Raw genomic sequence first — 26,363 nt, 5'->3', positions numbered from 1 at the left:
ACTCCCGGAACAAGTGCGTCTTGAGCCTTCTCTTGAAGGTGGAGAGACAGTCTGTGTCTCTGATGGAGGTGGGGAGATGATTCCACCACTGGGGGGCCAGGCAGGAGAAGAGCTTGTGTTGGGACCGGGCGGTCTTAAGCGGTGGGACCACCAGGCGGGTCTTACGGGTTTAAGTAACGCGTTACTTGTTTGAACAAGGAACTAGTAACGGATTAATTCAATTGAATAAGTAACGCGTTAAGTAACTCGTTACCTAAGAAAAGTAGTCTGACTACTGTTACGTAACGCGTCGCAACGTAACGCGTCGCAACGTAACGCGTCGCAACGTAACGCGTCGCAACGTAACGCGTCGCAACGTAACGCGTCGCAACGTAACGCGTCGCAACGTAACGCGTCGCAGTAGTCAGACTACTTTTCTTAGGTAACGAGTAACTTAACGCGTTACTTATTCAATTGAATTAATTATTGAATTAAGTTACATTGCAACGCGTTACACCCAACACTGCCTTCATTATTATTTACCAAGTCCTTTGGGTTAATATTATTAAAGGTCCAAATATGGGAACTTCCAGAAACTACCCCACAGTTTAGGTTTATCTCATGAAATAAGGAAGCAAATGGGATGATATGCAGTTGGTATTGCAGCTTTATAAAATATGTTCTGTAGCCACAAACTTAATTTAAACACATAAATCATAGTAATTACACTTTAGGATGTTAGAAAATTGGAAAGTGATTTTCATTTCAGTATTTTCTAAATAAGGAAGAGTATTGAACATTGTTTTAAACATTGAAGGATTAAGCAATGAATCTTGGCTTGTAATCTTAAGTCATCAAAGTGAAACAGTATAAATTCAAAAAATACAAATCCTCAAATATCAGAAAGCACTGTCCATATCTCTCACACACTAAGAATACATTGTGTATATGTATTCATCAGGTGAAAGCACTGACCTAAACATCTAATTTCAATGGCCACCTGTGGTTTAAGCAGTGATCCAACTGATCATGCTTTCTGTGTTTATCTGAGGAGATGAAAGTAAAGTGGTTTCTACTTCACGTAATACATTTTGTTGAAAATAACCTTGAGACTTGGTGTAAGTCACAATAATGTAAGCAGGTTTAAAGTGAAACACCAGTGAGTTGGTATGGCATTGACAGTTTGATCCTTTCCTCAATGTTAGTGTTGTAGTGTTCTGTTGAAGTTTCATCAGGTAAGTCAGCACCGATGACTAGTTTAGCAGAAAAAGCAAAGCTTGCTTATAGTGCAGTACATTGTATGTAGTCATTTCTGTGACAGGAGTTGTCTTCGCTAAGCCTCCGGGTCAGACTGGGGGGACAAGGGCTCAGGGGACACTTCGAGACCATGCATGATGTAGTGTCTGGAAGAGATGTGTTCTGGTGTGTGTACTGGCGAGGCTCCGTTCAGAGATGGTGTGTGTTCCGGGGACTCGGTGGAATCCAGACGGTCACCTCTGTGTCTCCTGATCTCCTGGGGAGTCTTGAGAAACCTGCAGAATGGGTCAAGGAAAGTGTGTGTACACAGCGCATCCTGAAAGTATTCACAGCACTTTTTAATTTTTCCTAAAAATTCAAAAAATAATTTAATTTTCACAAATCAATTAAAAATAAAAAACAAGAAAATGACATGTACATAAGTATTCACAGCCTTGCCATAACCCTCGAAATTGAGCTCAGGTGCATCCTGTTTCCACTGATCATCTTTGAGATTTTTCGAGTCCACCTGTGGTAAATTCAGTTGATTGGACATGATTTGGAAAGGAACACCTGTTTATATAAGGTTGCACAGTTGACAGTGCATGTCAGTGCACAAATCAAGCCATTAAGTCCAATGAATTGTCTGCAGACCTCTGAGACAGGATTGCATCGCGGCACAGATCTGGGGGAGGGTGGAGAAAAATGTCTGCATCATTGAAGGTCCAATCGAGCACAGTGGCCTCCATAATCCATAAATGGAAGAACCACCAGGACTCTTCCTAGAGTTGAGCGATTGTAGGAGAAGAGCCTTAAGGCCCTTGCACACTGAGTGCGAAATTTTCGTATGCGTTTTTTCGCAATCACTAGCCTCAACATTCGGTGGCTCTGAATTTTAAAAAAAACTATCAAAATGCTGGCTAAGGATGCAAAAACGCAGAAAATTGAACCCGAACCAAACTTTTTTTTGTTACGGACGAAAGTTTCAGAGGCAGTGTGTAAGCGCGATTGACATAACGTGAGGTCGTATTTATTTTTTAACGTGCGAACATTTCGAATATGAATTTCGGACTCAGTGTGCAATGGCCTTTAGTCAGGGAGGTGACTAAGAATCTGATGGTTATTCTGACAGAGCTCCAGTGTTGCTCTGTGAAGAGAGGAAAACCTTCCAGAAGAACAACCATCTCTGCTGCACTCCACCAATCAGGCCTTTATTAGTGGCCAGACGAAAGTCACTCCTCAATAAAGAGCACATGAAAGCCCACCTGGAGTTTGCCAAAGGCACCAGAAGGACTCTCAGACCATGAGAAACAAAATTTTCTGGTCTGATGAAACAAATATTGAACTCTTTGGCCTGAATGCCAAGCGTCATGTCTGGAGGAAACCATGCCCTGGCCAATACCATCCCTACAGTGAAGCGTGGTGGTGGCAGCACCATGCTGTGGGGATGTTTTTCAGTGTCGGGAACTGGGAGACGAGTCAGGATCGAGGGAAAGATAAATGCAGAAATGTACAGAGACATCCTTGATGAGAACCTGCTCCAGAGGCTCCACTCTGGAAATCAGACTGGGGCGAAGGTTTATCTTCCTACAGGGCAACAACCTCAGCCTCCCTGGGAAAGTCTATTCAGGGGTCCTGGAGAGGAGGGTCCGTCGGATTGTCGAACCTCGGATTCAGGAGGAGCAATGTGGTTTTCGTCCTGGCCGTGGAACAGTGGACCAGCTTTATACCCTCCGCGGAGTCCTGGAGGGTACATGGGAGTTCGCCCAACCAGTCTACACATGTTTTGTGGATTTGGAAAAGGCGTTCGACCGTGTCCCTCGGGGGCCCATGTGGGGGGTGCTCCGAGAGTACGGGGTACCGGATTTCCTGATCGGGGCTGTCCGGTCCCTGTACGACCGGTGCCAGAGTTTGGTCCGCATTGCCGGTAGCAAGTCGAACTTGTTTCCGGTGAGGGTTGGACTCCGCCAGGGCTGCCCTATGTCACCGATTCTGTTCATTACCTTTATGGACAGAATTTCTAGGCGCAGCCAGGGTGTTGAGGGGGTCCGGTTTGGTGACCTCAGGATCGGGTCGCTGCTTTTTGCGGATGATGTGGTCCTGTTGGCTTCATCGGGCCGTGACCTTCAGCTCTCACTGGAGCGGTTCGCAACCGAATGTGAAGCGGCTGGGATGCGAATCAGCACCTCCAAATCTGAGGCCATGGTAATCGACCGGAAAAGGGTGGAGTGCCATCTCCGGGTCGGGGAGGAGATCCTGAACCAAGCGGAGGAGTTCAAGTATCTCTGGGTCTTGTTCACGAGTGAGGGAAGAATGGAGCGCGAGGTCGACAGGCGGATCGGTGCGGCGTCCGCAGTGATGCGGGCTCTGCATCGGTCCGTCGTGGTAAAGAAGGAGCTGAGTCAAAAGGCGAAGCTCTCTATTTACCAGTCGATCTACGTTCCTACCCTCACCTATGGTCACGAACTATGGTTAGTGACCGAAAGAACGAGATCGCGAATACAAGCGGCCGAAATTAGCTTTCTCCGCAGGGTGTCCGGGCTCTCCCTTAGAGATAGGGTGAGAAGCTCGGTCATCCGGGAGGGGCTCAGAGTAGAACCGCTGCTCCTCCGCGTCGAGAGGAGCCAGCTGAGGTGGCTCGGGCATCTGATTAGGATGCCTCCTGGACGCCTCCCTGGTGAGGTGTTCCGGGCACGTCCCACTGGGAAGAGGCCCCGGGGAAGACCCAGGACACGCTGGAGGGACTATGTCTCTCGGCTGGCCTGGGAACGCCTCGGGGTCCCCCAGGAAGAGCTGGTGGAAGTGGCCGGGGGGAGGGAAGTCTGGGCCTCCCTGCTTAGGTCGCTGCCCCCGCGACCCGATCCCCGGACAAGCGGCAGATGACGGACGGACGGACAGGGCAACAACCTAAAGCACACAAGATAACAAAGGAGTGGCTTTGGGACGGCTCTGTGATTGTCCTTGAGTGGTCCAGACTTGAACCCAATTGAACATCTCTGGAGAGATCTAAAAATAGCTGTGCACCAATGCTCCCAATCCAACCTGATGGAGCTTGAGAGGGCCTGCAAAAAAGAATGGTAGAAACTCCCCAAAAATGGGTGTGCCAAGCATCATACTCAAAAAGACTTGAAGCTTTAATTGCTGCCAAAGGTGCTTCAGCAAAGGCTGTGAATTTTCGTCCTTAATTTTTGCAAATCTATTAAATATTAAACAAACTTTTGTCATTGTGGTTAATTATGTCCAGAATAGAATCAATTTTGGAATAAGGCTGTAACATACAGAATGTGGAAAAAGTGAAGCGCTGTGAATACTTTCCGGATGCATTGTACATGCTACCTGAAGAGCAGTTTCTGTCCCGGCTCCTTCTTGATGATGTTGAGCTTGTAGTAGTGCCGCAGTGCGCGGGACATCTTCTCATAGGTCATATTGGCTCGGTTCTGGAAAGAGCTGTGATTATACATTTCATTTATTCCTCAATCCATTCCATCTAAGAACCAGACAGACCCTCTACTCACTTTGTGATTGCCCCAGAGTCGTGCCAGTCCATTGGGGTCAACCACCCTGAACACCAGCCTGTCATGGTCCTCCCAGCGGATAAAGTCCTGGTAGCGCTGGTCAGATAACAGTTGGTACACATAGTCCCACAGCAATCTGCACTCTATTAGAAACATGCATGCACACACACACAAAAAAAAAGACTATGACTGAGCTTGTGTCGTATGTAACTTATGTAATCTACTTCCATACATTCACAGTCAAAAGCTACCAAATCTTTTGAGTTAATGATCTCCATCTACCTGGGATCCTGCCGTTAGCCTCGCGGGGCGGTGTTCTCTCCCGATTGGACAGGTTGAGAGGCTCCTCCCTTCTGCTAAGAACTGTGGGAGGAGCCTGGGCTTGGTGTTGGGACAACACAGGAACAGGTACGGACACTGATCACAACAGGATGTATCAAGAAGTCTGACGTCAATAACCAAGGGGGGGGGGGGGGGGGGGGGGGGGGGGGGGGGGGGGGGGGGGGGGGGGGGGGGGGGGGGTTGTACTGTGACTCACCAGCGTGTGTGTGCTGTGGATGTGTATCCAGATGTGCGTAGTGGGGTGAGTAATGCTTGCTGATGTTGGAGATGGTCACAGAGGGACATGTAAACAAGGCACTTGTGGTACAACCTGAAACGGGGGGAGGGGAGAAGGAGGAGTGGCGGAGGGGTAGAGTGTTGAAAGGGAATGTACATTTTCTACAGCATGTCCAGACAATTATCCAATGAATTATTGAGCAATATTTTTTGCTGGAAGAAAATGCAATGCTGTGTGAAAACGTTATGTTTTAGGAAGTTGTCTAACCACAGATCAGAACAGGCTAGTTTCCCTGGTCTGGTGAGAGGCAGGTTAATGGATGTTTCCAGGTAAACCACACCTACTGGCAATCCTCCCACTCTCTAACTTGCTTCACTGAAAACACCAGGTTTGCTTGATGAAGTATGTATATGGCAGGTTGGGCTACAGGAAGTGTAATACTGACATTGTAAAAGTATCAGTATCTTTTTTTAAACATCATTTGGATGGATGGCAGCTCAGCAACCAAAACCACTTGCCTACCTGCACTCTTTTGTTTAGTGAAACTGTCTTATCAATGTTACCACTGTATGTTTGATCTATCTGTGCTTGGTATAATTAGTTGGGCACTGTTTTTTCCACAAATACACATAAGATAGCCATACAGACTCACCTGTGGCCTCAATTGAACCTGTATGTGGAGGCCCCTGGATTTTGTAATGAAGGTCCTGTTGGCTGATAGGTGGTTGTTGGATGTGACTGGGAGGGTTTGGCAGGAGGTGGCCATGGGAAGGTTTTAGGGGGGCAGAGACCACACCTCTTCTCTGCTGCTTCACACACTGTAGAAGCTCATACAGCACATCGCCTATGAGTAAAGAGAGTTTACACAGTGAACATAAACACATACAAAAACTGCGTTGAGATATAAAGATGATGTTGTGGCGTTCTGTTGACTCAAATCACAAGTTTTTAAGTCCATAAAAGGCCACTGATGCAGCATCAAGAAATGCTGTACGCAGAGAAAAGAAAGTTCACTTTACAAACTGGATATTTGGGTAGGCTTAATCCATTCAAGCAACAACCAAGTCATGCCAATGCTCCCTGTGACTTTCTTGTTCTGGCTTTCTCTCGTTTTGGTAAAAAGAAAACATCCGTCCTACCGCAAGCTTCATAACTAACCCCAATTACCGACCTTACTAAAACTACCTGAGTGAAGTGCCCCTAGTGCCAACAAACTATCAAACTATAATACAATAAACAGAAAAACTACTGATAATAATAATGAAATAAGATGATATCATCTCATGAACATCTGCACATATATCTCTATCTGTCTTTGTATTCACTTCTTTCCTCACTCACATGAACTCACGTCATATTTGTAAACACTCTCATACCTGAACTAGGGCAGCGTCGTCTGAAGTCCTCCTTAGTGAGCAGACACAGCGCCCGTCCGTTCATCTCAAAGTGTCCTCTCTCTGGTCGCCGCAGAGCGTATTCCTTCTGGGCCCAGTGCAGCCAGTGTGCCACATCCTCCTTATCCCACAGAGAGGGGTTTATACCTGAGGAATGCACACAGCATTTGACCCAGTTCAACCACAATAGCAATGAAAGGCATAATGCTTTGGAGATGGGAGAAATTCAAATGAAGGGTCAATACATGTACATTTTCAATCGAAAGGGCTGTTTGTTCATAAATTAGGCATAATAAGTGTTTGTGTGTGTGTTGTCGTAGGGCCACTCACGTAGCCGTCCGGGTAGTTGCCACAGGTCTTCCTGAGTAGGGTGGCAAACAGCAGGCAGGTCAGGGGCGGTTGGGCACATTACAGGAGGAAGTAGGATTGCCCTGCCAGGCATTGGTGTGGTTACGGGCAAGTCATTGGTTCCCCTGTTTTCTTGCTAGAAAGAAACAACACACATTAATTGTATATCTTTAGTGGATGCACACGATCACTTAGTCATATGAAACATAGTATAGTAGATGTATCCAGTAAAAAAGACGTGTGCATGTTGCACATAACACAACATTTTGTGCAAAATGTGCTTTTATACCTAAAATAATCGTTTAAAGTTCAATTTCCTTTTTTTCCGTTGTTTTATTCAAGTACGTGCAAAAATTGCTTAATGTGGGCATTCAGAATACTAAAAAAACACGCAAAAAAGCAGACTTCCCCGTTCTAATTATTGGACCTTACCTTGATCGAAGGTGACTGGAAAACGTCTCCCATTATGTTACCTGTTCTGGATTGGAAAGGGTAACTACCACGACGTTTCTCCAAATAGGCCTACAGACAAATATAGTATGATAAAAAAAAAATGATAGCCTCACACTTAAGTCGCCACGACAAATTACAAAAAGATCGACATCCTCACAGGGCTTTTCATATCCTTCCGGGAAATGAAAACGAAAGGGAACATATCCATAAGGTTCAATGACTGCATGTAACAAAAAGACAAAGGAAGAGGTTAGTTACGTTTAATACTCTCTTAAAAAATGGTTGACCCTATATAAGTCTAAGTGAACCTGTAATCATTTCTGTAGTGCATTAACTTCAAACATATTCAAACTGACTGATGTTACAATTGAGTTATACCATTTTCAGCACTGAAGTTTCTATCAGTGCTGCGCGCGTGTGCGCGTCCAGCTGCGCGTTGCTTGGCTCCGCCTTTACAAGGAAATGAAGTTTGCAATCAAGTCCAATTTCGAAGGACAGACTACAAATACAAATGTTTGTATTTATACAAAAATACATATACATATACAAATACAAAAATTGGTATTTGTAAAAAAAAAAATTGTGCTTGAGGCTACACCCTCATCGCGTGTTCAGTAGGTTTCAATAAGTTCTAAGCTAAATTTTCTTAATCTTTTGGTTTTCTTTTAGAACAGACTCCAATGTCACAGTTTCATGTAAGCATACTTCACAACTGCATGTAGATACGGTTAGTTACTCTCAACTCAACGATCACTGATAAGATTCGCTTTTTTTCAAAGGTTATAAATGTAGCGCTTGCTGGCTAGATTTTGTTGTTGAGTTAGTCTTTATATTAATAAGAGTAGGCCCTACTGCAGCTAAAACAGAAGGCTAGGGCTAGGGGTATAACACCAAACATGGTTGTAGGGTGTTGCTATTTATTAACTGTTCGTCTTATAATAAAACATTTAACTATCACTTTTTATGGAAAATTGTTTTGGTTTGACGTTCCTAGAGAGCAGATAGGCTACATTGGACAGAAGATTCAGCTAAAAAGGGACCTTTTCTGAGGTCGTGTCCGTAACATTTTATAGGATACGTTTATGCTACACAAACAGTGCTGCAACAACATCCAACGTTTCTGTGTAAAGTTAACGTGTATATCGACGAGGTGAAGTTAGTTTCATTTTCAAAATTGGACATTCGGCCAGTTTGCGGAGTTGCGTTAGGGACCGGGTTAAAACTACCCTTACCATTTTGAAAAAGGATGTCTCTTATAATATTTCTAGGCATATAACAACTCTAACTGACACCAGATTATTCAAATAATGCCTGGCCTACTTCCACTCCCTGTACAAAAAATGCTCATCTCAGAGAATTGCATTAAAACTGCTCTAAACTCAATTATATATTCAAAATTGGATTAAAAAAACTCAAATTGACACCAGATTATTCTAACAATGCCTGAATCTGAAACTGAATTGTCCTATGTTCCTTACTACGATCTACGTTGTGTTAAGAGCTTAGTTTCATTTCATTGTGAATGCCTTTGTTAATCGCATTAGTTCATAAAAAAAAAAAAAATCACTGAAGTTATCATACAGCCTCTGAGACAACCTCCTAGTGCACCCTAGTAAAGTTTATGGTGCGAGGGATGAACAGAGAACCAATCAGAGTGAAGGGGCTCATACCAATCAGAGTGATGGGGCTGAGATGAGTTCCCATGATGCCCATGGAGGCACATGAAAGATGAGGATTAAAAAAATCGAAATGCTGATCCGAACAACGTCAATCCGGTTATAATCTACACTCTTGGATTATAAAGAGGACACCTGAAACATTTCAAACTTTGCAGTACCCAGTTCTCCAGATAATTGTAGGAAACTAAAGTGGGACACACAAACACTCACACAAACAGAGATTACTGGCATTATTAGATAGAGGCTCTCTCACAAATTCTTGCTCGGTGCTGCACAATTGCTCACATTGTCTCGCTGTCTCCACCCTGCGCACTCAACTTTACCTGTACACTACTGTAGCTCCCTGGTACAGCGTTGAAATGTACTATCTTTATGCACTATTTGAGTGAAATGTTAAATCAAACAATGCATTCAGAAAATGTAAATGATTAGTAGGAAAATGACTTTCTCTCGACTACCTTTTTCTGTAGGGATGTATGCAAAGAGAATATCACAGGAATTGGGTCGTCCGACACGCTCACTTGCAGGGTGGTTGGTCACCAAGTTTCTAAAGTTGCATAACCGGATCCTGGAGGAGAACACGGTGCAGCTGTGTGGGATTCAGCCCGGTGATACAGTTCTGGAGCTGGGACACAGATCGGGATTGGGTCTATAGTCTGCAGCCCAACTGCTCACACGACCCACTGGCAAACTCGTAGGAGTGGACTATTCTCAGTACATGCACCAGGTGACATATAATGTGTGTCAGTGAATGCTTGTCAGGGGAGGAAGGGGAGGATCATCCTCCTTTGTGACATTTAATACAAATTAAAATGTTGTGTAGGAGTATGACTGGCTTTTACAACTTGTAAGATTGAAAGAGGAAACACTGCATATGTGAATAGACAAGAGACCTGATCTCCTTCCACTCCCGTCCCCAGTAGATAGCAAGAGAGCTGTCGAAGGAGCAGCTGGCTTGTGGGAAGGTGATTCTGCATCAATGGGTTGTGGAGACCATGCCCCTGGCAGACAGTAGTGTGGAAAGAGTGTTCAACTGTAACTGCTACTACTTCTGGCCAGACCTGAGGAAAGGTACCTCAGAAATCCATAGGGTGATGAAACCAGGTATGTCATGGTCCAACTCTACAGTCTACTCTCATCATCCCGGCCAAACCCTCCATCTCCCATGACTTCTCAATCACCCTGGGATCTGCGACGGTGACCCCCTCATCCTCTGCCAGGAACCTTGGGGTGACCATGGACAACGAGCTCTCCCTCACGGCCCACATTGCTGCGGTCTCCCGGTCGTGTAGATTCACCCTCTACAACATCCGGAAGATCAGGAGATACCTGTCTGAGCACTCCACCCAGCTGCTTGTCCAAGCACTTGTCCTCTCCAAGTTGGACTACTGCAACTCGCTGCTCGCCGGTCTCCCATCATGCGCAACCCGCCCTCTTCAGAGAATTCAGAACGCAGCGGCCCGTCTGGTCTACAATCTACCCAGACGCTCCCACGTTACCCCGCTCCTCATCTCCCTCCACTGGCTACCCATAACGGCCCGCATCAGATTCAAGACCCTGGTACTGACCTTCCGAGCAGTGAATGGAACTGCGCCCGACTACATCAAGTCTCTCCTGCAGCCTTACACCCCCACCCGCCACCTACGGTCTTCTTCAGACAACCGCCTGGTGGTCCCACCTCTCAAGACCGCCTGGTCCCAGCACAAGCTCTTCTCCTGCCTGGCACCCCAGTGGTGGAATCAACTCCCCACCACCATCAGAGACACGGACTGTCTCTCCACCTTCAAGAGAAGGCTCAAGACGCACTTGTTCCGGGAGTACAATGGTACTTAGGAATGGTTTGCTGAATCCAACGCTAGTTTCCTCAAGGTTCACAATGACTCTTGCTTAGACTGTTGCTCTTGTTGGTTAGTGGTAGCTGATTTAAACTGTTGTATTCTTCTTTTTTTAGTTAATCCTATTTTTATTGCTTTCCTACAGGTACACCTGCACTTAGAGATCAATGTTGTGTAATTTTAACTTGTTTAACTACATGCTCTTATGGTTTCTTCCCTTTAGCACTATTTTTTGGTTGTCCACAATATGTACTTCTTGTTTTTGACTACCCGCAATGCTGTGGGGCTATCTTGTTGTTATTATCAGTGACCTATGCACTTTGTGAAGCTCTCTCTTGGAAGTCGCTTTGGACAAAAGCGTCTGCTAAATGAATAAATGTAAATGTAAATGTACAGCCCAGCTATGTTCGCCATCTAAACTTTTGAGACTCAACAAATAACTCATCATATTTCTAAGTGTATAGTGACCCCTGGCATGCTTTCTTTCTCCATGTCTTCTTTCCTACTACTTCAGGTGGGCTTATGGTTACCACGCTAAGGCTGAACAGGGTGGTACAGTTGGCATCTAAGTAGGTGTTACCAGGGGAGAACTGGCATCTGGAAGCATACATGGAGGCTCTGAGGGACTCTGGGTTCTCTGATGTGTGGATGAAGTACCTTAAGGACCGTGACATCATCTTTGAAGCCATATATAATGCCACTGCCTGAAAATGAGAGATTTCACAAGTATTTTGTAACGACTAATCAATCAAATGCAATGTAGACTATTAATCAAATGGAACTGATAATAGAGGCATAGCTTATTCAGATTGTTGAAAAAAAATCAGGGAAATGATGACGCTTACTTACTGAATTAAAAACGGAATGTTGCTGTAGTATAAATCTGGATTTTTTTAGGTGGGAAATCTGAACTCTTGCCGTTTAGGTTCGATCGTTCATTCATTTTTGCTGGTAAAACTACCACACCCATAATGCAGCGCTAAGGGTCGAGTTCAGCTGACGTACAACGTGGGAAATTCGAAGCTGTGAGTGCGCTATGTGTGTATAGTTTGTTTGGAAACGATAGGCTAAAACTTTATAGATAACGCTAAGCCCTGGTTTTATGAACCCAATGAGTACGCTAATATGTGTCAATAATAATAGGCCCGTGAGATACAAGAGATGACTTGCAAACAGAAAGTAATGTTTGCTGGTGCTATATGCTACTGGTACCTGCTTCAAAGATTTGAGCAAGCTTGCTAACGTTAATTGAAGTAGCATTAGCAGTATTGTTTTCCAGGTTTAGTTAGCCATTACAAAATTACATTCTTTCGTGGGTGGCAAAACACATCATATTCGTTTTGTGTGAACGTTTATTGTGTTGCGTAATCAAAAAGGTTTATACACTTTTCACGGAGAAACCAGACAAGGATGCAGAAGATTTCTCGTCTGAAGCGCGAGCTCCAGCTACTAACCACCGAACCTCCACCAGGGATAACGTGCTGGCAGGCAGAGGGACAGATGGACGATCTCCGGGCGCGTAAGTGAAATGTGAACATGCACGGCACACTGCCTAATCATCTGAGCAAGGAGATAAAGGACTCCCTCCTACTGAAATTCGCACCTTCCTTTGGTAGAGATAATAGGTGGGTCGGGAACTCCATTTGAAGGAGGTGTCTTCTTATTGGAGATCAAGGTCCCCGAAAGGTAGGTTGTCCTTGTTGCATCAATGCACTGTAAACGTGAATTCTCACACTCTGTGATAAAGTGTAAACATTTCATGTTGAATGATCTAGCAGATGGCATCATCATCTACCTCCACTTTAGGTATCCATTTGAGCCTCCCCAAATCCGGTACCTAACACCTATATACCACCCCAACATTGACAATGCTGGACGCATCTGCCATGACGCCCTCAAGCTACCACCCAAGGTACTGGAATGTTCTCGTCTATGGTTTTATTTGTGTCGACCATTGTAGGTAAAGGAGACATGGAGTTGTCAGCTGGTCCCACTCAAACTGAGTACCAGCTCCTCCCCTCTGGCAGATGGTTTTAAGTCCCCCAATGCAGGCTCAGTTGCCACAAACATACTTGTTCCTTACTCATCAAAGCCAGACCCACTTGTATACTCAGGGTCTTTTAAACACGTGTTTGTAGGGTGCTGATTGTTCTATTGTCTGTGTAAATGTTTGTATAAAATCTTCCTTAAACATTCTCATGCAGGGAGCGTGGAAGCCTTCCCTCAACATCCCGACGGTCCTCACTTCTCTTCAGCTGCTGATGGCAGAACCCAACCCAGATGATCCCCTCATGGCCGATATAGTAAAACACCCACATATATACAGTGTTTTTTGGTTGTGTTTTCACCAAAAACTATCCAGTGACTCTTTTTGTATTTTACTTGTAGTCGTCTGAGTTCAAGTACAACAAGCAGCTTTACCTGGATAAGGCCAGGAAATGGACACAGAAACACGCCATGCAAAAAAACATGGTAAGAAATCCAGACCCCTAAATAACTTCAATACAACCGCACTAGTCTAAGCTATTGGCACCTTCCAAGCACAAGAGGGTGCTGTGTCTCCATTAAGAATTTCCCATGCTGCCCAGGTGTGATTTTAAGTTAAACTGGCTCTGACCTCCTACGTACTTCCGCTCAATTTTGATTTCGTTTCTGTACTAGGTCTGGGATTTCGGCACCTAAGTCGGTTAATTAAATATTTTTTTTGTAGGGCCAATCAGCGAATAGAGGGAGTGGCTGAGAACGATGACGTCGATGTTGTGCGCCAGTTTGAGTTGTAGTTCATTAATGGCGGCGGAGAAAGATGCAAGCGAAGCTATTCGGTCCGTTGTGGCAACGCTGCCAAACATCCAAAAGTTAAAGCCGAAGCAAGAACAATCTTTGCTAAGTTTTGTTGGTGGCCATGATGTTGTGGCCCTTTTCGGGAAAAGTTAGATTTTCCAGCTACGGCAGCTAGCTCCGTTATAGTAGTGTTAAAGGAGTTGGCTAAGGCGAACGCTAGCGATTGGTTATGGCTAGGGTTGCAACAACGAATCGATCAAATCGATTAAAATCGATTATAAAAAACGTTGGCAACGAATTTCATTATCGATTTGTTGTGTCGCTCGACTATTAGGCTACTAGTTGAGCGTGGAGCGGACGTATAGGAAAGGCTATCGGAGAGACGTTGTCGAGTAACGTTGTTCTGAATCACCTGGCGGAGGCAGAGAAATCAATACGACCCAAGTCATCCAAGGTGTGGGAGCATTTCACACTAAATACATAGAAAAGGTGTGTTTATTGACCAAGGTGAAGTTAGTTTCATATTCAACATTTGTCTCACAATCGGAAGACGCTACTTTGCAGCATCGCGTTAGGGACCGGGTGAAAACTACCCATACCATTTTGAAAAATTTAGACTTTTATAATATTTTAAGGAATATAAAACCTCAAACAGACACCAGAGTATCTTAACAATGCCTGGTATACGTCCACAGCCTTTACATTTTCAATAAAGTTTCAAATAAAATGATAGAAAATCCCTAATCTTTGAAAATAGCAAATCTTAACGTTTTTCAAAATGGTGTCAAAAAATCTTAAATATACACCAGATTATTCTAATAAAGTCTGGCCTATTTCCACAACCTTTCAATTTTCAATAAAGTTTTAAACAAAACTCAAATAAATTGCTCATCTTGGAAAATAGCATTAAATCCACGCTAATATTAATAACTTTTTCAAAACTGTGTGCCTGTTTGTGCACATTCTGAAGATTATTTTGCACTGTCAGTTCTGTTTTTGAATAAAGGGTTGGAAATGAATGCTTTTTTGTTTTTTTATCCGATTCATCGATTAATCGGAAAAAGAATCGATAGATTAATAGATTTAAATAATCGTTAGTTGCAGCCCTAGTTATGGCAGATCAGAGTGGCTCTGATCCAATAGTTTTAAACTTCAACAGAGTACCCGCCTTCAAGGAAGTTAACACTTGTCAATGGAGAGATCCCAGACCCTCTGTACAAATGAAACGTACAAGGGTCTGGTTACGACCAGGCTAATTTAAAGGTCCTATGACATGAACATTTCACTTTAGGAGGTTATTTAACATTAATATGAGTTTTCCTAGCCTGCCTTTGGTCCCGCAGTGGCTAGAAATGTTGATAGGTGTAAACCAAGCCCTGGGTATTCTTCTCCACCTTTGAGAAAAAGAAAGCTCAAACGCTCGGTTTTCAAAATCTTCTCCTTATGTCGTCATAAGAAGGGATGGGGATTGATACCCGGTTCTTTAAGGACCCGGTTCCAAATTTCTTAAAACCTGAATATCAATCAGGGTTCATACACATTTTGACCAACGGATTTCCATGATTTTTCCATGCCTTTTCAATGACTTTAAACCAAATTTCTATGACCAAACTTTTTGTGAAATCTTGGTGTACACGTTAAAAAGTTGTATTACACGGCTGTTCGTAATACTGTGGAATGCTCCATTCACTTAAATGGGGCTTCCCAACGTTTTGCGGTGAACAATTTTTTTACATTTGAACTTTGCTATGCATATTTGGCCGCTGTCAAGGGAAGTGGCCTTTTTGCCTCGGATTCACATCTGTTGTAGCACTCCGCAAGCAGTCCGGTAACTTTTCAACCCCAGCGTACTCCGTTGCCTAGCGACGTCAGCTGATTTGAAGCCTAAAGAATGTTCAACGTCTATGAAGTTCAACGTCGAACTATTTTTCTGCTGATCAACACTACAAACGGTAACAAATAAATTGTAAAAAGACACACTGTTAAGTAATTTTTTGGCAAGTAACCGTGTAATAAGCGGCATAATGTATAGAACGCCAGTCATAGTCGGGAAAATAAGCCCCTTCAGCCCACATTACCTCCGCAGTTAGGACATTTTTTGTCACAGCATCGGTTATCGACCCCTGCTGCTAGGCGTAGCAGTGGATCTCGCTGTGGTGAGAAAGCCGGTGATGGGTGCTGCTGTAGCTTTGTAGCAGCACCCATCACCGGGCTGCTGTAGCTTTGCTAGCAGCAGCGCTCTGATGTTTGCTACCTTTGGAATGGCTAGTTAATGCCGCCTCTCCCATGTTTGAAATGTCGAATGATTTTCCACCACACAACTGACATTTTGCTCGTCCCGGGTCTTTGTCTGTTTAATGCATCTTTCCATTTGTAGCCAAGCATCGTTAAAGCTACACTTTCCTGGCATTTTGAATTATCTCTCGCGCTTCTCTGAGTTACTGTTGCTATGGCCATCTAACTTTTCAGTTAGTATGAGAGCGTATGCCTGCTTATATTTTTAACGTATTTCTTTTAAACACATGTGAATTATTTAAAACTCAGCGTAAATGAACAACATGAAAATATGATTGTAACAACTTTCCATGACTTTTCCAAAACTTTTGGGATTTAATTTTTTTCAAGCACTTTTCCAGGCCTGGAAATAACCATTTTAAAATTCCATGACTTTTCCAGGTTTTCCATGACCGTACGAACCCTCATCAATAAGGTCCGAGCTTATCAATACCGCTATCGAGACTAGGTCATATAATGTAACTTATGTCTCGAGACATCTCATGTAATTGAAATCAAATCACTGGTGCACAAATATACATCGATTGTCTAATAAAATTTGTCAATTGAATGGCCTTCCAACCGCCTTTAAACTAAAAGAAAAATAATTTAATTGGCTCACGCCCTACTTCGCTTCATTTCTCAAATTGCTAGCTACGATGGCTGAGGGCTTGGCTACATTTTAATAAAGCCAAAGATAAGGACGACGCGACGTGTAATATATGTTCGAAGATTATTTCTTGTAAGGGGGGGGGACACTACTGCAATGACTAAGCACCTCAACGTTGTGCATTAGCTAAAGGTAAAATGCAGTACATTCTCTTGTCTTTGAGAAGCAACGGTGCCAACTCCAGCTGCCGTTGCAGAACAATCCTCCTCCTCCACCCAAGGTATGCATGGTGAGCGCAGTCAACGCACCCAACTTTGTAGCAAGTATCCATCGTTGACAATAACAAGCCTCAACAATAAGAGCCAGGGCTCTACAGTGCAACTATTTCACTCAAATATGCCCCTAAAATTTGATGCGTGCAAGAACCGGAAAAAATATATAAAAAATTGAAATTATTTACGAGCACAGTCATTGTTGTAAATGTTGTTCAGTAATCTTGTAAAGTGTGACGTGGGTTGTGTGGGTGCTGCTATATGTTTAACATTTGCCAAATGTATTCATTTAGATGGTGTTTAGCTCAAGCTCACCCCAGAACAGTATCGATAGTGGTATCGATAAGACTCAGATTGTTAAGCAGTCTCGAAATTGTATTAATATCGATAAAAATGTACAATCCCCATCCCTAGTCATAAGAGGGAAGGTTGCCTCCCCTTTCTCTGCTTTGCCCGCACAGAGAATTTGGCCCACCAATGAGAAAATGAGCTACGACCGTGCGAGCGCGTTATTGGTTTTTCCTCGAGAGACATCATGGCATAAAAACGACTGAAACATGAGTTAGCCCCGCCTCTTTTTTCCTCACAGCATTTAAAGCTACAGAAACAGCACATCCTGAGGAAAGCTCATTGTGGGACTGCTCATAGTGGCTGTAATTCTGCACCAAGGCTGAATTTCGTGAAAGAGACTTCAGATACAGTATTAGGGCACCACTAAGGCCTATATAAAAGCATCCAAAAACAGCATGCCATCGGATCTTTAAGTTCAACTTAATTCATCAGTGGATTTTGACTTTGACACAGAATTTGATACAGGTCCATGTGTTTGTGTGCAGGGAGTAGTAGAGTCAAAGGAGGCGGGCAAAGAGGAAGAGAAGACGCTGTCCCGGAAGAGAGACACCCCGAGTGGGCAGGAGCAGCCTGGGGTGGGGCCTCAGGAACCCAAGAGAGTGTGTGTGTAGATGTAGCAGGTCACACCTCACTGGATCATCTTTTTCTTTTCTTGTTTGAAACTGTTTCGTTTGGGTATGGATTCTTCTGGTTTGTCTTTGTGTTCAATTGTTCTCAAGATGTATTCACAGATGTATACATGGACACTTTTAATTACCTTTCTTAGCTATGTTCCTTCTTATATGGAAATTGAAACAAAGAAAAATAAATATATTTGCCTTTAACAGTGCATTCATTGCTCATTTGTGAAGGCTCATTTGACATTCTGCAGAGCATACCATATATCAGTGCTTGCGCTGTCACATGGTTGTAAGTAGGAAATCCATATCATACAGATAAATCATCTTTACTAACATAACAAATTACGCTATTCACTTTATTCAAACAATCTTTTTTCAATTTTAACCATTATGTACATCCAAAATATCAAGTCTGTTTTTACAAACTAAAGGGGTTTATTTTCTGAAATGTAATCATATAATTATGTTAACATCATAAAACAAGGAGACATAACAATGCGATATAATGAAACATTAACATGTTAGTTCAGAGGTAGTTACATTGTATGTACATTAGCTATTCTATAAGTCTGTAAAAGTACCCAAGCTACATCCCATTCAGTCTATAAGACAAATTGATCTGGCTGTACAGCATTGCTTCTATAGAAGTCACTAGAACTGTCCAAGGGCCAAAAAAACCTGACAACCCAGTTTCTACACAGCTTTTTGGAAGAGAACGTCACTCAAACTTAGAGCCCTAAAGACTTAAGTTCTCTGAGGGAAGATTTAGACTGCTACCAATTTTGCTTTGCTTTGTGTTTTGTAGTCTCGGAATCAAGGAATTGCTTGTGATGCAGTGACAAGACAGGCCACATAAAACTATGCAGCAAATAATAGGTGTGTTCGACTTCATGCAGCACCGGCGTCGCCTGAGCCGCCTGCAGCCCGGCTGACTCGAAGCAGCCAATGGCATTTTCAGCTTCAAGGCAGCCGGCTGCAGCCGACTGTCGGCGCCACCGGTGCTGCATGAAGTCGAAGACACCTATTATGTTACATCAACGTTCGCTAATTTCAGCTCATACCGCTACCAATTTGTTGATATTAACGCTAAATAGGCTCTGTGCACAATCGTACTGACTAACTTCCGCTGTAGCCGCATTAGGGCAAATCGGCTTCCGGTTTACTGGAGACCATCAGCCGAGTGTCCAAAATGCTCAGCTTTAGTAGATGTCTCCAAGCCCTGCCTAAAGTAAGCGTCAGTGACGTCCATTGCATCGTAAATGCTTTTTCCCCTGCTCCAACAAGCAAGCGGGACAAGGGATTCAAACTGTACATATCCAATTATCTGCACGACTATGAGGGTAAGTAGTTTAATGTGGTGTTCCGGTCGGCTAGTTGACAATGCCCTGACCACGACTTCCCCTGTGTCCTGATTTTTATTAGAAACTGAGAGGGGCAGAAATGCAAATGATAATACATAAAAACGGACAGTTAGCGTTTCAAATAAAGAAAAACAAGCTTCTATATTACACAAAAAATGAACACAACGCTAACTAGCTTCCACCGACCGGAACACCACATTAAACTACTTACCCTCATAGTTGTGCAGATAATTGGATATGTATAGTTTGAATCCGTTGTCCCGCTTGCTTGTTGGAGCAGGGGAAAAAGCATTTACTATGCGATGGACGTCACTGACGCATACTTTAGGCAAGGCTTGGAGACATATACTAAAGCTGAGTATTTTGGACACTCGGGTGATGGTCTCCAGTAAACCGGAAGCCGATTTGCCCTAATGCGGCTACAGCGGAAGTTTGTCAGTACGATCGTGCACAGAGCCTATTACACGCTAAGATTACAGTATTTTTCGGAAATAAAGCCGCGGTTTATACCTCGATTTAAAAAAATTCTTGTGGTGGTGAGGCTTATATTTCAAAGCGGCTTATATAATGTTTTTATAACAAAACAGGCTTCAAAATGTAGCTATTAATGAGAAGGCTAACAAGTAACACTAGCATAGTAGTAGCATTGCTACGAGTATTATGCTAGCTAACTTAGCCCGGAAGCTAACTAAAGCTAGCTAGCTACCGTTTCGGAAAATTAACTTAAGCTTTGGGGACCGTCGGAAATATTTAGAACTTACGCGACTAAAGGTAAATATTAGTTCATTCCCGGGTAATTGAAAACATACATTACGCACTTTCGTTTTCAAAGTGTGTTGCAACGGCATGCTGTAAAATCGCCTATACTCGTGCATTGGTATCATTGTTCCCGGCATATATTCCAGTGCGGTTTATACTCAGATTTACAAACACAAAGCTCCCATTGTGGTGGGGTGCGGTTTATAGAAAATGTGGCGTATTTTCAGAAAAATACGGTATTTATGTTATTTCAGTGCCACGATAATAAAATTATCCAGCCTTGGACCTGACTCGGCCTCGCCCTGCCATGGTCTCAAAGTCTCAAAGTCTTGGTCTTGTATTAGTCACCATACTCTTGTCTTGGTCATGAGTGATTTGGTCTTGGTTTAGGTGGTCTTTTCTACACTGCAGAGTACCTGGCTCTAATTTGTGCTTTACTAAACAGACTTGTCTGCATCTTTGAATTCCTCATTTGATCAGTTTTCCAGATGTCTTGACTTTGAGTTTCGATTCATTTGGGTCTTCTCCCTCAATGGACTATTAAAGGTACTTTGGACTGCACTGTTAGGGACAATTAGTGAGTGGCGTATTCACTCACAGTTTCTGTGGCCCCTGTTTGTATGGGACCCATATAGTCTTTGCTGTTGTTATTTGATGCTCCAATTCCATAGGGTCCCAGCCAGTTAGCCATAACACCAGATAGCCAGCCAGCTGCTCAACCAGTCGTTCAGGGGTGACAGGTCAGTGAGGGAGGGTAAGCACTGTGATACAATGCCGGTGCTTTGTCTCATGTTTACTCATCTTCAGGAAACTGTCATCTTTCACAGCGCCTCCTTCTGTGTTCCTCTCTCTGTCGCGCACAATGGGCGTCTGGTAGGGGATGAGAGGCACCGACGAGGAGGAGGAAGTGGACGAGCAGTGGGAAAATCTGTTTGGCTCCAGCTGGCCGGAGCCCCTGGCATAGAGTGCATCACCCTCGGTGAGAGACTGGGTGGACGAGTTGGAGCATGAACTCTTTTCGGTCTCCATGGAGACCAGCGAGTCGAGGGTGCAGTCACGGCGCAGCTGCAAGCGTACCTTGGGGTGGGGCCACAGCAGGAACTGGGTTTGGTCACGAGTGAAGAGGAGGAAGAGGAGGGGGTTGAGGCAAGAAGGGAGAGGTTGGAGGAGCAGGAGGACTGATTTGAGCACCTCCTCGCCCAGAGGGAGTAGACCCAGCAGGGAGCAGAGGGAAAGGAAGGCCACAGGTATGTAGAGCAGGCCGTTGGTGAAGATCAGCCAAGCCACGTGTTTGATCATGGCACAGTCCCACAGACCCTCACACTCCCCCCTCAGCAGCTCCCAGTAGAGGCGGATGTAGGAGCCGGTCACTATCAGCAGACACAAGGTGTTCATCATGATGAGGGCCAGAGGAAAGCCCAGTGCGGCTGTGGGGCGAGTGGCTGGGGGGGGCAGGGGGGAGGGCAAACACAGGGGGGAGGAGCCGTACTCTCCCACGCCAGCCAGGGGGAGGGACGCCAGCACAAGAGAGAGGGTGAGGCAGAATAGCGTGCACGTGCGCACGCCCAGAGAGGGAGACTTGCGGCAGGCGCGTGCGCACGTGACGCTCACGCCGCACTGCAAGGCAGCCAGGGTCAGCAGCAGCACGCTGGCCTCGGACGCAAACACCCACACCCAGCCTGTCGCCTGGCAACCGGGCCCGCCTTCCCAGCGGGCGCCGTGACGACCAAACTCACCCAGGGTCAGGGCATCGACCAGGGCCAGTGTGCAGGTGCACACGCCTGTCAGGAGGTTGGATGCCCCCATGCAGGCCACGGTGAAGCGGAGGGGGGATAGGTAGCCCGCTGAGCCGAAGAGAGACAGGAGCAGGAGAGCGTTTCCCAGGAGAGACACCAGGGAGATGGACCACAGGCCTACACGCACCAGCCAGCTGCCTAGCAGAGAATCACAAGGACGGAATGGACCTGAGGGGAAGAGGCAGAGAAAGGAGGAATCAAAGAGAGAGGAGCCGGGTTAGAGAGAGTGAGAGACAGAGAACGATAAAGAGAGACACCAATGGAGTGATAGGGACAGAGAGAAGAAGGGCAAAAGCATACAACTTTAATAACACGCACACTGTTCATCACAATCCAATAGTTCACGCTGATACTGACATCTGACTCAAGATCCTCTCTTTTATTTCAGGTATCACTTTAAGATAGTCTCTTCAATGAAAAGTGCACCTCAAAGAAAAGTGGATACCATTGCAAGTCCAGATCCACTTCAGTTATTTACTACATCATCCTCTTACCTGGGATAGGTGTACACTGGACACTAGTCTGCAGTTTGGCCTCCTCTAACTCCTGCTGGAACTCCTCTAGGTCAAGGTCATCTACAACACACCAGCAGAGATAGAGATTAGAGCCTCAAAATACATCCTTCCAAGTCCTTTATTTGAGTATTAGGTTTTTAGTATTTGGGTTTAGTATTTTTTAGTATTTTTTTAGTATACAGTTTTAGTATTAGGGTTAGTATAGTCAATATTTATTGCTCTCTGTATATTTAGGAAGTTTCACTTATTTAAGCTCAGCATTGATGTAAATTGTGTTCCGTGAACTTATATGTTATGTTATGCCAGGTGCTTGCGTTGTCTTGTCTTAAGAATTTCAGTGCCCAGTCTAACCTTGTGTTGTTCTGTGTACCTGACAAATAAAAGACTTGAACTTGATAAAAGACTTGAAATGAATGAAACGTAAATGTTCAAATGTACAGTAATGGTATTTGTTTTTTTAATTTATTATTCTAAATGTTATGATGGCATGTACCTGTTTTTATGGGCCTGTTTTTATTTGTCTCTGAGGTGGAGCAGTGTTTGTATCAGACTTCTCTATTCTAGTTATTATCTTTGTGAAGAAACCTTGGGTTTGGGGTTTTAATCTGCTTTTATTCACGGTAACTGTCTTTGTGCTGTGTTATTCTGTTAGTCTACAACATGATCTAATGTGGTATCCCACAGTACGTAGGTGTGAGCAGAGGGAACAAAGGTGTGTTTGTGTGTGTGTGTTTGAGAGAGAGTGAACTGGCAGTTTGCTGTGGTTTCAGGAAGGCCCAACATGTTTTTCAATTTACCCAATACCAACAGACAAAAACATAACCCAGGGATCTTTGGCGCAGAGTAGAGACTGGCTATATTATTCGTCTTTATACTGTATATAAAATATATGTGTGCGTTTGATCGTTTGTACATGTACTTATTTGTTTACCTGCATTTGCATAGGGTCACACGAACATAAATGCATCAACCAAATATTGTGTCTCACTTGGTGCACGACTGTATGTAGTTATTGTGTTGTTGTGCTTACAGTGTGTGTCCGCATGAATAGGGTATAAGGCCACTGTCCTCTTGTGCAACTCCTCCTCCTCGTTGCCCAGTTCTGTGTCCCATTGGCTGGATGACTTATAGCTGTCACATGACCCGTAGACACAGCACTGATAGGCATACGGCATCTCAATCACCCTAGGAGAGAAAGAGTGATAGGGGCAACCTTTACACTCAGAGAAATGTATTTTTGTGTAAATATGCTGTAATTTCAATTGACATGTCAAAACATCCTAAAAACTGGGACACCTTGAAAACAAAAAAAATATTTATCCATCTTTGTAGATAGATGGTTATTGACTGTCTTTCCAACTTTTGAAACTCATTAAAGGTTGTGACTGAACGAAAGGTTAAATGCCGATTTTTTTTTTATTACATACACTGTGTGCCCACAGTTTCTACAGTATGTCAGTAAGCCTGTGACAAATACAAATAAATAACTGGCATCAGTTGACTCTAATAACAACAACTAAGCTGTCAGTCTCTGTGGCCCCGTGCCACCACACCCCTCGGCTGTTTCAGGCGTCTGCATGTATTTGAGAAGTTCAATGCTTGTGCACACCAATGAGAGATCCGATTGGGAGATATGGCTCATGTTGATATGGCCTTGGGTTAGCGGGGTGGGAAGGTTGGGTGGTCACCTGTCTCCAATTGGAAACAGACATTTGAAAATTATCGTCTTGGCAGAATATTATGTTTTTGAGTCTTGTCCTTGAGGCGCCCAAAGGTCTGCTACCGGCGCTGAAGGAAAGGCGCTCGCTAGCAGAGACAACTGTGTGCTGGAGCTTAACCAATATGGCTTGCAGCTATACCCATTCTACCCATAGATTAACGCAGACGATCAACAACTTGGCTCCATTTCCTTAAGGATGATGAAGAGGTAAGTTCAGACCGCACCTGAAATGACATGTCATACCTGCCGGCTATTGGCTGCAGAGACATGGTAACCTAATGAGAAAGGCTCAAAATAGACTCAACTGACAGCACATCTGGTAATGCTACACGTGAGCTACAGGGTTATTATCTATCCTTCCCTCATGATGCTATTTCTACTCGTGATCAAGTTCAACATCTTGTGCTTCACTCCCAGGACATTAAAGGGCTCCAGGAACTACTCTCCCCTGTTTGTGAAGCCATGATCAGGCTCCGAATGTCAGCTGGAACGGTTGGGTTTTCCAGCCTCTGCCAGCCAGCCACATACTCGCTCATCTTGGCTATTGTCGGATTTGGTGTTGCAAACTACAGTGTATATTATGTGCTACTTGATTTGACTCTAGTCCAGTCTAGTCTACTCTGCTCTAGTCTACTGTATTGTACTCTTCTCAACACTCTACTCCAAATGTTGGCATGAGCTCTACCCATCTTTCACTCATGAATTGAATGTTTGTTGTGTCTGGTTGTGTGTCTCACCTCATGCGGGGGAAGTGGTCGGGGTTGAATGCCTCATACAGCTCCACGTTCCCCCTTAGTTTGAGGTGAGTGAGTCCCCCCAGACCCCCCACCGGCATCGTGCTCAGATGGTTCTCCGTCAGGTCCCTAGGAGTGCGAGAGGCAGAGTGAAGGGGGGGACAGAGGAGCAACATATAAGAGACAGAGGGAGAGAAAGATGAACAAGGATGAGTGGAGTGAGAGAAGTCAGAGGCATATAGACAGACAGACGAGAACAAAAGAGACCGAAAAAGAAAAGCACAATATGGGAAAGTGAGAGAGCTTATGAGTATTTGTGGCTCACAAATTAGAAACAACCTCAATACCTCCTGTTTCCTAAAAGTAGCAAGGACAGTACTAACACATTTAACTTAGTTTATGTATACACAGACAAATCAAGTTTGTTTGGTTCAGTGAAAAGAGGAGGCGTGTTCCGGCGCAAACCTTCCCTAAGCTAATTTGGGTGGGTTTCTCCCATCCACATACAATTTCACTTCTCTGTCTTTTACAGCCCTGACAAAAACGTTGGTCTTCTCGGCGGGGAACTGCTCCTGGTGTGCGCCTTGCAAATCCGCCATTATAATAGCAATCCGCCATGGAACAAGCGCGCCAGCTTTTAAAAGCAATGTGAGATGACGCTCTGATTGGTTGCTTGCACGTTACGCTCAAACCACACCTATGAGTAATGTAGGGGAGACTGGGTATGGTTGCATCCCTTTTTTCTTCAGCACCTAAAACTACCTTTTTTTTTGCTACACGTCTGAAACTTTCAGGCAAAGTACCCATATTTGTCTACTACAAATGGCAACAATTGAAATGTCTTCAACTATATGACTTGTGAGATGATGACAAATACAAGGTGGTCCTTTGTTACAACCAACCCCACTACTGGGGTAGGGTGTAACACATACTGGGGTAAGTTGTAACAGGTAGACAAAATGCACAAAAAACAAGTGATATGCCACCACAACAGTTTTATTTTAAATGAATGGCTGCAACAATAAAATATGTGTGAATATGGGGAGTGTATGTGCATATTATGTGTGTTTGTGCATGCACTCGTGCGTTTGTGTATGCATATCCTTATGTGCACATTCATATGGGTGTGTGTCTTGGTGTGTGTGTGTGTGTGTGTGTGTGTGTGTGTGTGTGTGAGAGAGAGCAAATTAACAAACATTTACCCACATTCCACAGATTTTTTAAAAAATGCATTGTTAATCAGAGTCACAATGGTGACAAATGAAATTGGTCAGGCCTGGAGTGCATGCCTGGTGGGCCCAAAAGCTACATAAAACACACTTCACCCACACTTCTTTGGGTCTTGAATTCTAAATGGTTCCATGCAGACGACACACAAATCTTCCTCTTCTGAAAATATACAAACAACCAACAATCCTTTGGTTGTAACACTTTCAAAACATGTGTTACACCATCCCCGCCACTGTTACCCATTGTTTCGCTACCTGTATTAGCATGGTGCTTTGAAATTAGCAGGAGGTTAACACACCATTCTTTACTAGAGAAATTACAGTTTTACCTGATATAACTCAT

The 26,363-nt window shown here is 44.1% G+C and overlaps 3 protein-coding genes across 13 annotated transcripts in view; 1 reads left to right on the top strand and 2 right to left on the bottom strand.

Annotated features, from left to right (window-relative positions):
• Positions 1 to 628: 628 nt before the first annotated feature.
• Positions 629 to 7,577, bottom strand: etv7 (ETS variant transcription factor 7). Of its 2 annotated transcripts, none has more exons than XM_047040235.1 (9): positions 7,464 to 7,577; positions 7,014 to 7,167; positions 6,666 to 6,830; positions 5,942 to 6,133; positions 5,269 to 5,382; positions 5,013 to 5,147; positions 4,731 to 4,873; positions 4,552 to 4,652; positions 629 to 1,511 (listed from the first exon to the last, which is right to left on the bottom strand). In XM_047040235.1, the coding sequence occupies exons 1-9, from the start codon at positions 7,494 to 7,496 to the stop codon at positions 1,313 to 1,315; spliced, it is 1,236 nt and encodes a 411-aa protein (XP_046896191.1). In that variant the 5' UTR covers positions 7,497 to 7,577; the 3' UTR covers positions 629 to 1,312. The 2 variants fall into 2 exon arrangements, with proteins under 2 accessions (XP_046896191.1, XP_046896192.1); XM_047040236.1 differs by having other exon boundaries at positions 5,013 to 5,111.
• On the top strand, positions 5,243 to 18,110 carry ube2t (ubiquitin-conjugating enzyme E2T (putative)). 6 transcript variants are annotated; one of them, XM_047040268.1, is made up of 9 exons: positions 7,647 to 7,733; positions 9,634 to 9,890; positions 11,513 to 12,023; positions 12,403 to 12,517; positions 12,615 to 12,684; positions 12,805 to 12,910; positions 13,203 to 13,301; positions 13,387 to 13,470; positions 17,772 to 18,110. In XM_047040268.1, the coding sequence occupies exons 4-9, from the start codon at positions 12,409 to 12,411 to the stop codon at positions 17,895 to 17,897; spliced, it is 594 nt and encodes a 197-aa protein (XP_046896224.1). In that variant the 5' UTR covers positions 7,647 to 7,733; positions 9,634 to 9,890; positions 11,513 to 12,023; positions 12,403 to 12,408; the 3' UTR covers positions 17,898 to 18,110. The 6 variants fall into 6 exon arrangements, with proteins under 6 accessions (XP_046896222.1, XP_046896221.1, XP_046896224.1 ...); XM_047040264.1 differs by having other exon boundaries at positions 12,375 to 12,517; XM_047040265.1 differs by lacking the exon at positions 7,647 to 7,733 and adding an exon at positions 5,274 to 5,313 and having other exon boundaries at positions 11,513 to 12,517.
• A 1,586-nt stretch (positions 18,111 to 19,696) lies between these two features.
• LOC124480674 (leucine-rich repeat-containing G-protein coupled receptor 6) overlaps positions 19,697 to 26,363 on the bottom strand; it is a 167,642-nt gene continuing 160,975 nt past the window's right edge. For all 5 annotated transcript variants that reach the window (XM_047040210.1, XM_047040213.1, XM_047040211.1 and 2 more), the window contains 4 exons: positions 24,795 to 24,920; positions 23,368 to 23,522; positions 22,317 to 22,397; positions 19,697 to 21,990 (listed from right to left, as the gene is read on the bottom strand). In XM_047040210.1, coding sequence (XP_046896166.1) covers positions 20,768 to 21,990; positions 22,317 to 22,397; positions 23,368 to 23,522; positions 24,795 to 24,920 — 1,585 coding nt within the window. In that variant the 3' untranslated portion in view covers positions 19,697 to 20,767. The remainder of the gene's footprint in view (positions 21,991 to 22,316; positions 22,398 to 23,367; positions 23,523 to 24,794; positions 24,921 to 26,363) is intronic.

Source organism: Hypomesus transpacificus, chromosome 18 (assembly GCF_021917145.1).
Source record: "Hypomesus transpacificus isolate Combined female chromosome 18, fHypTra1, whole genome shotgun sequence".
In the NCBI taxonomy this organism is placed as follows: domain Eukaryota; kingdom Metazoa; phylum Chordata; class Actinopteri; order Osmeriformes; family Osmeridae; genus Hypomesus; species Hypomesus transpacificus.
Note: the sequence above shows the minus strand (reverse complement) of the source record. Positions and strands in the feature narration are given on the sequence as shown.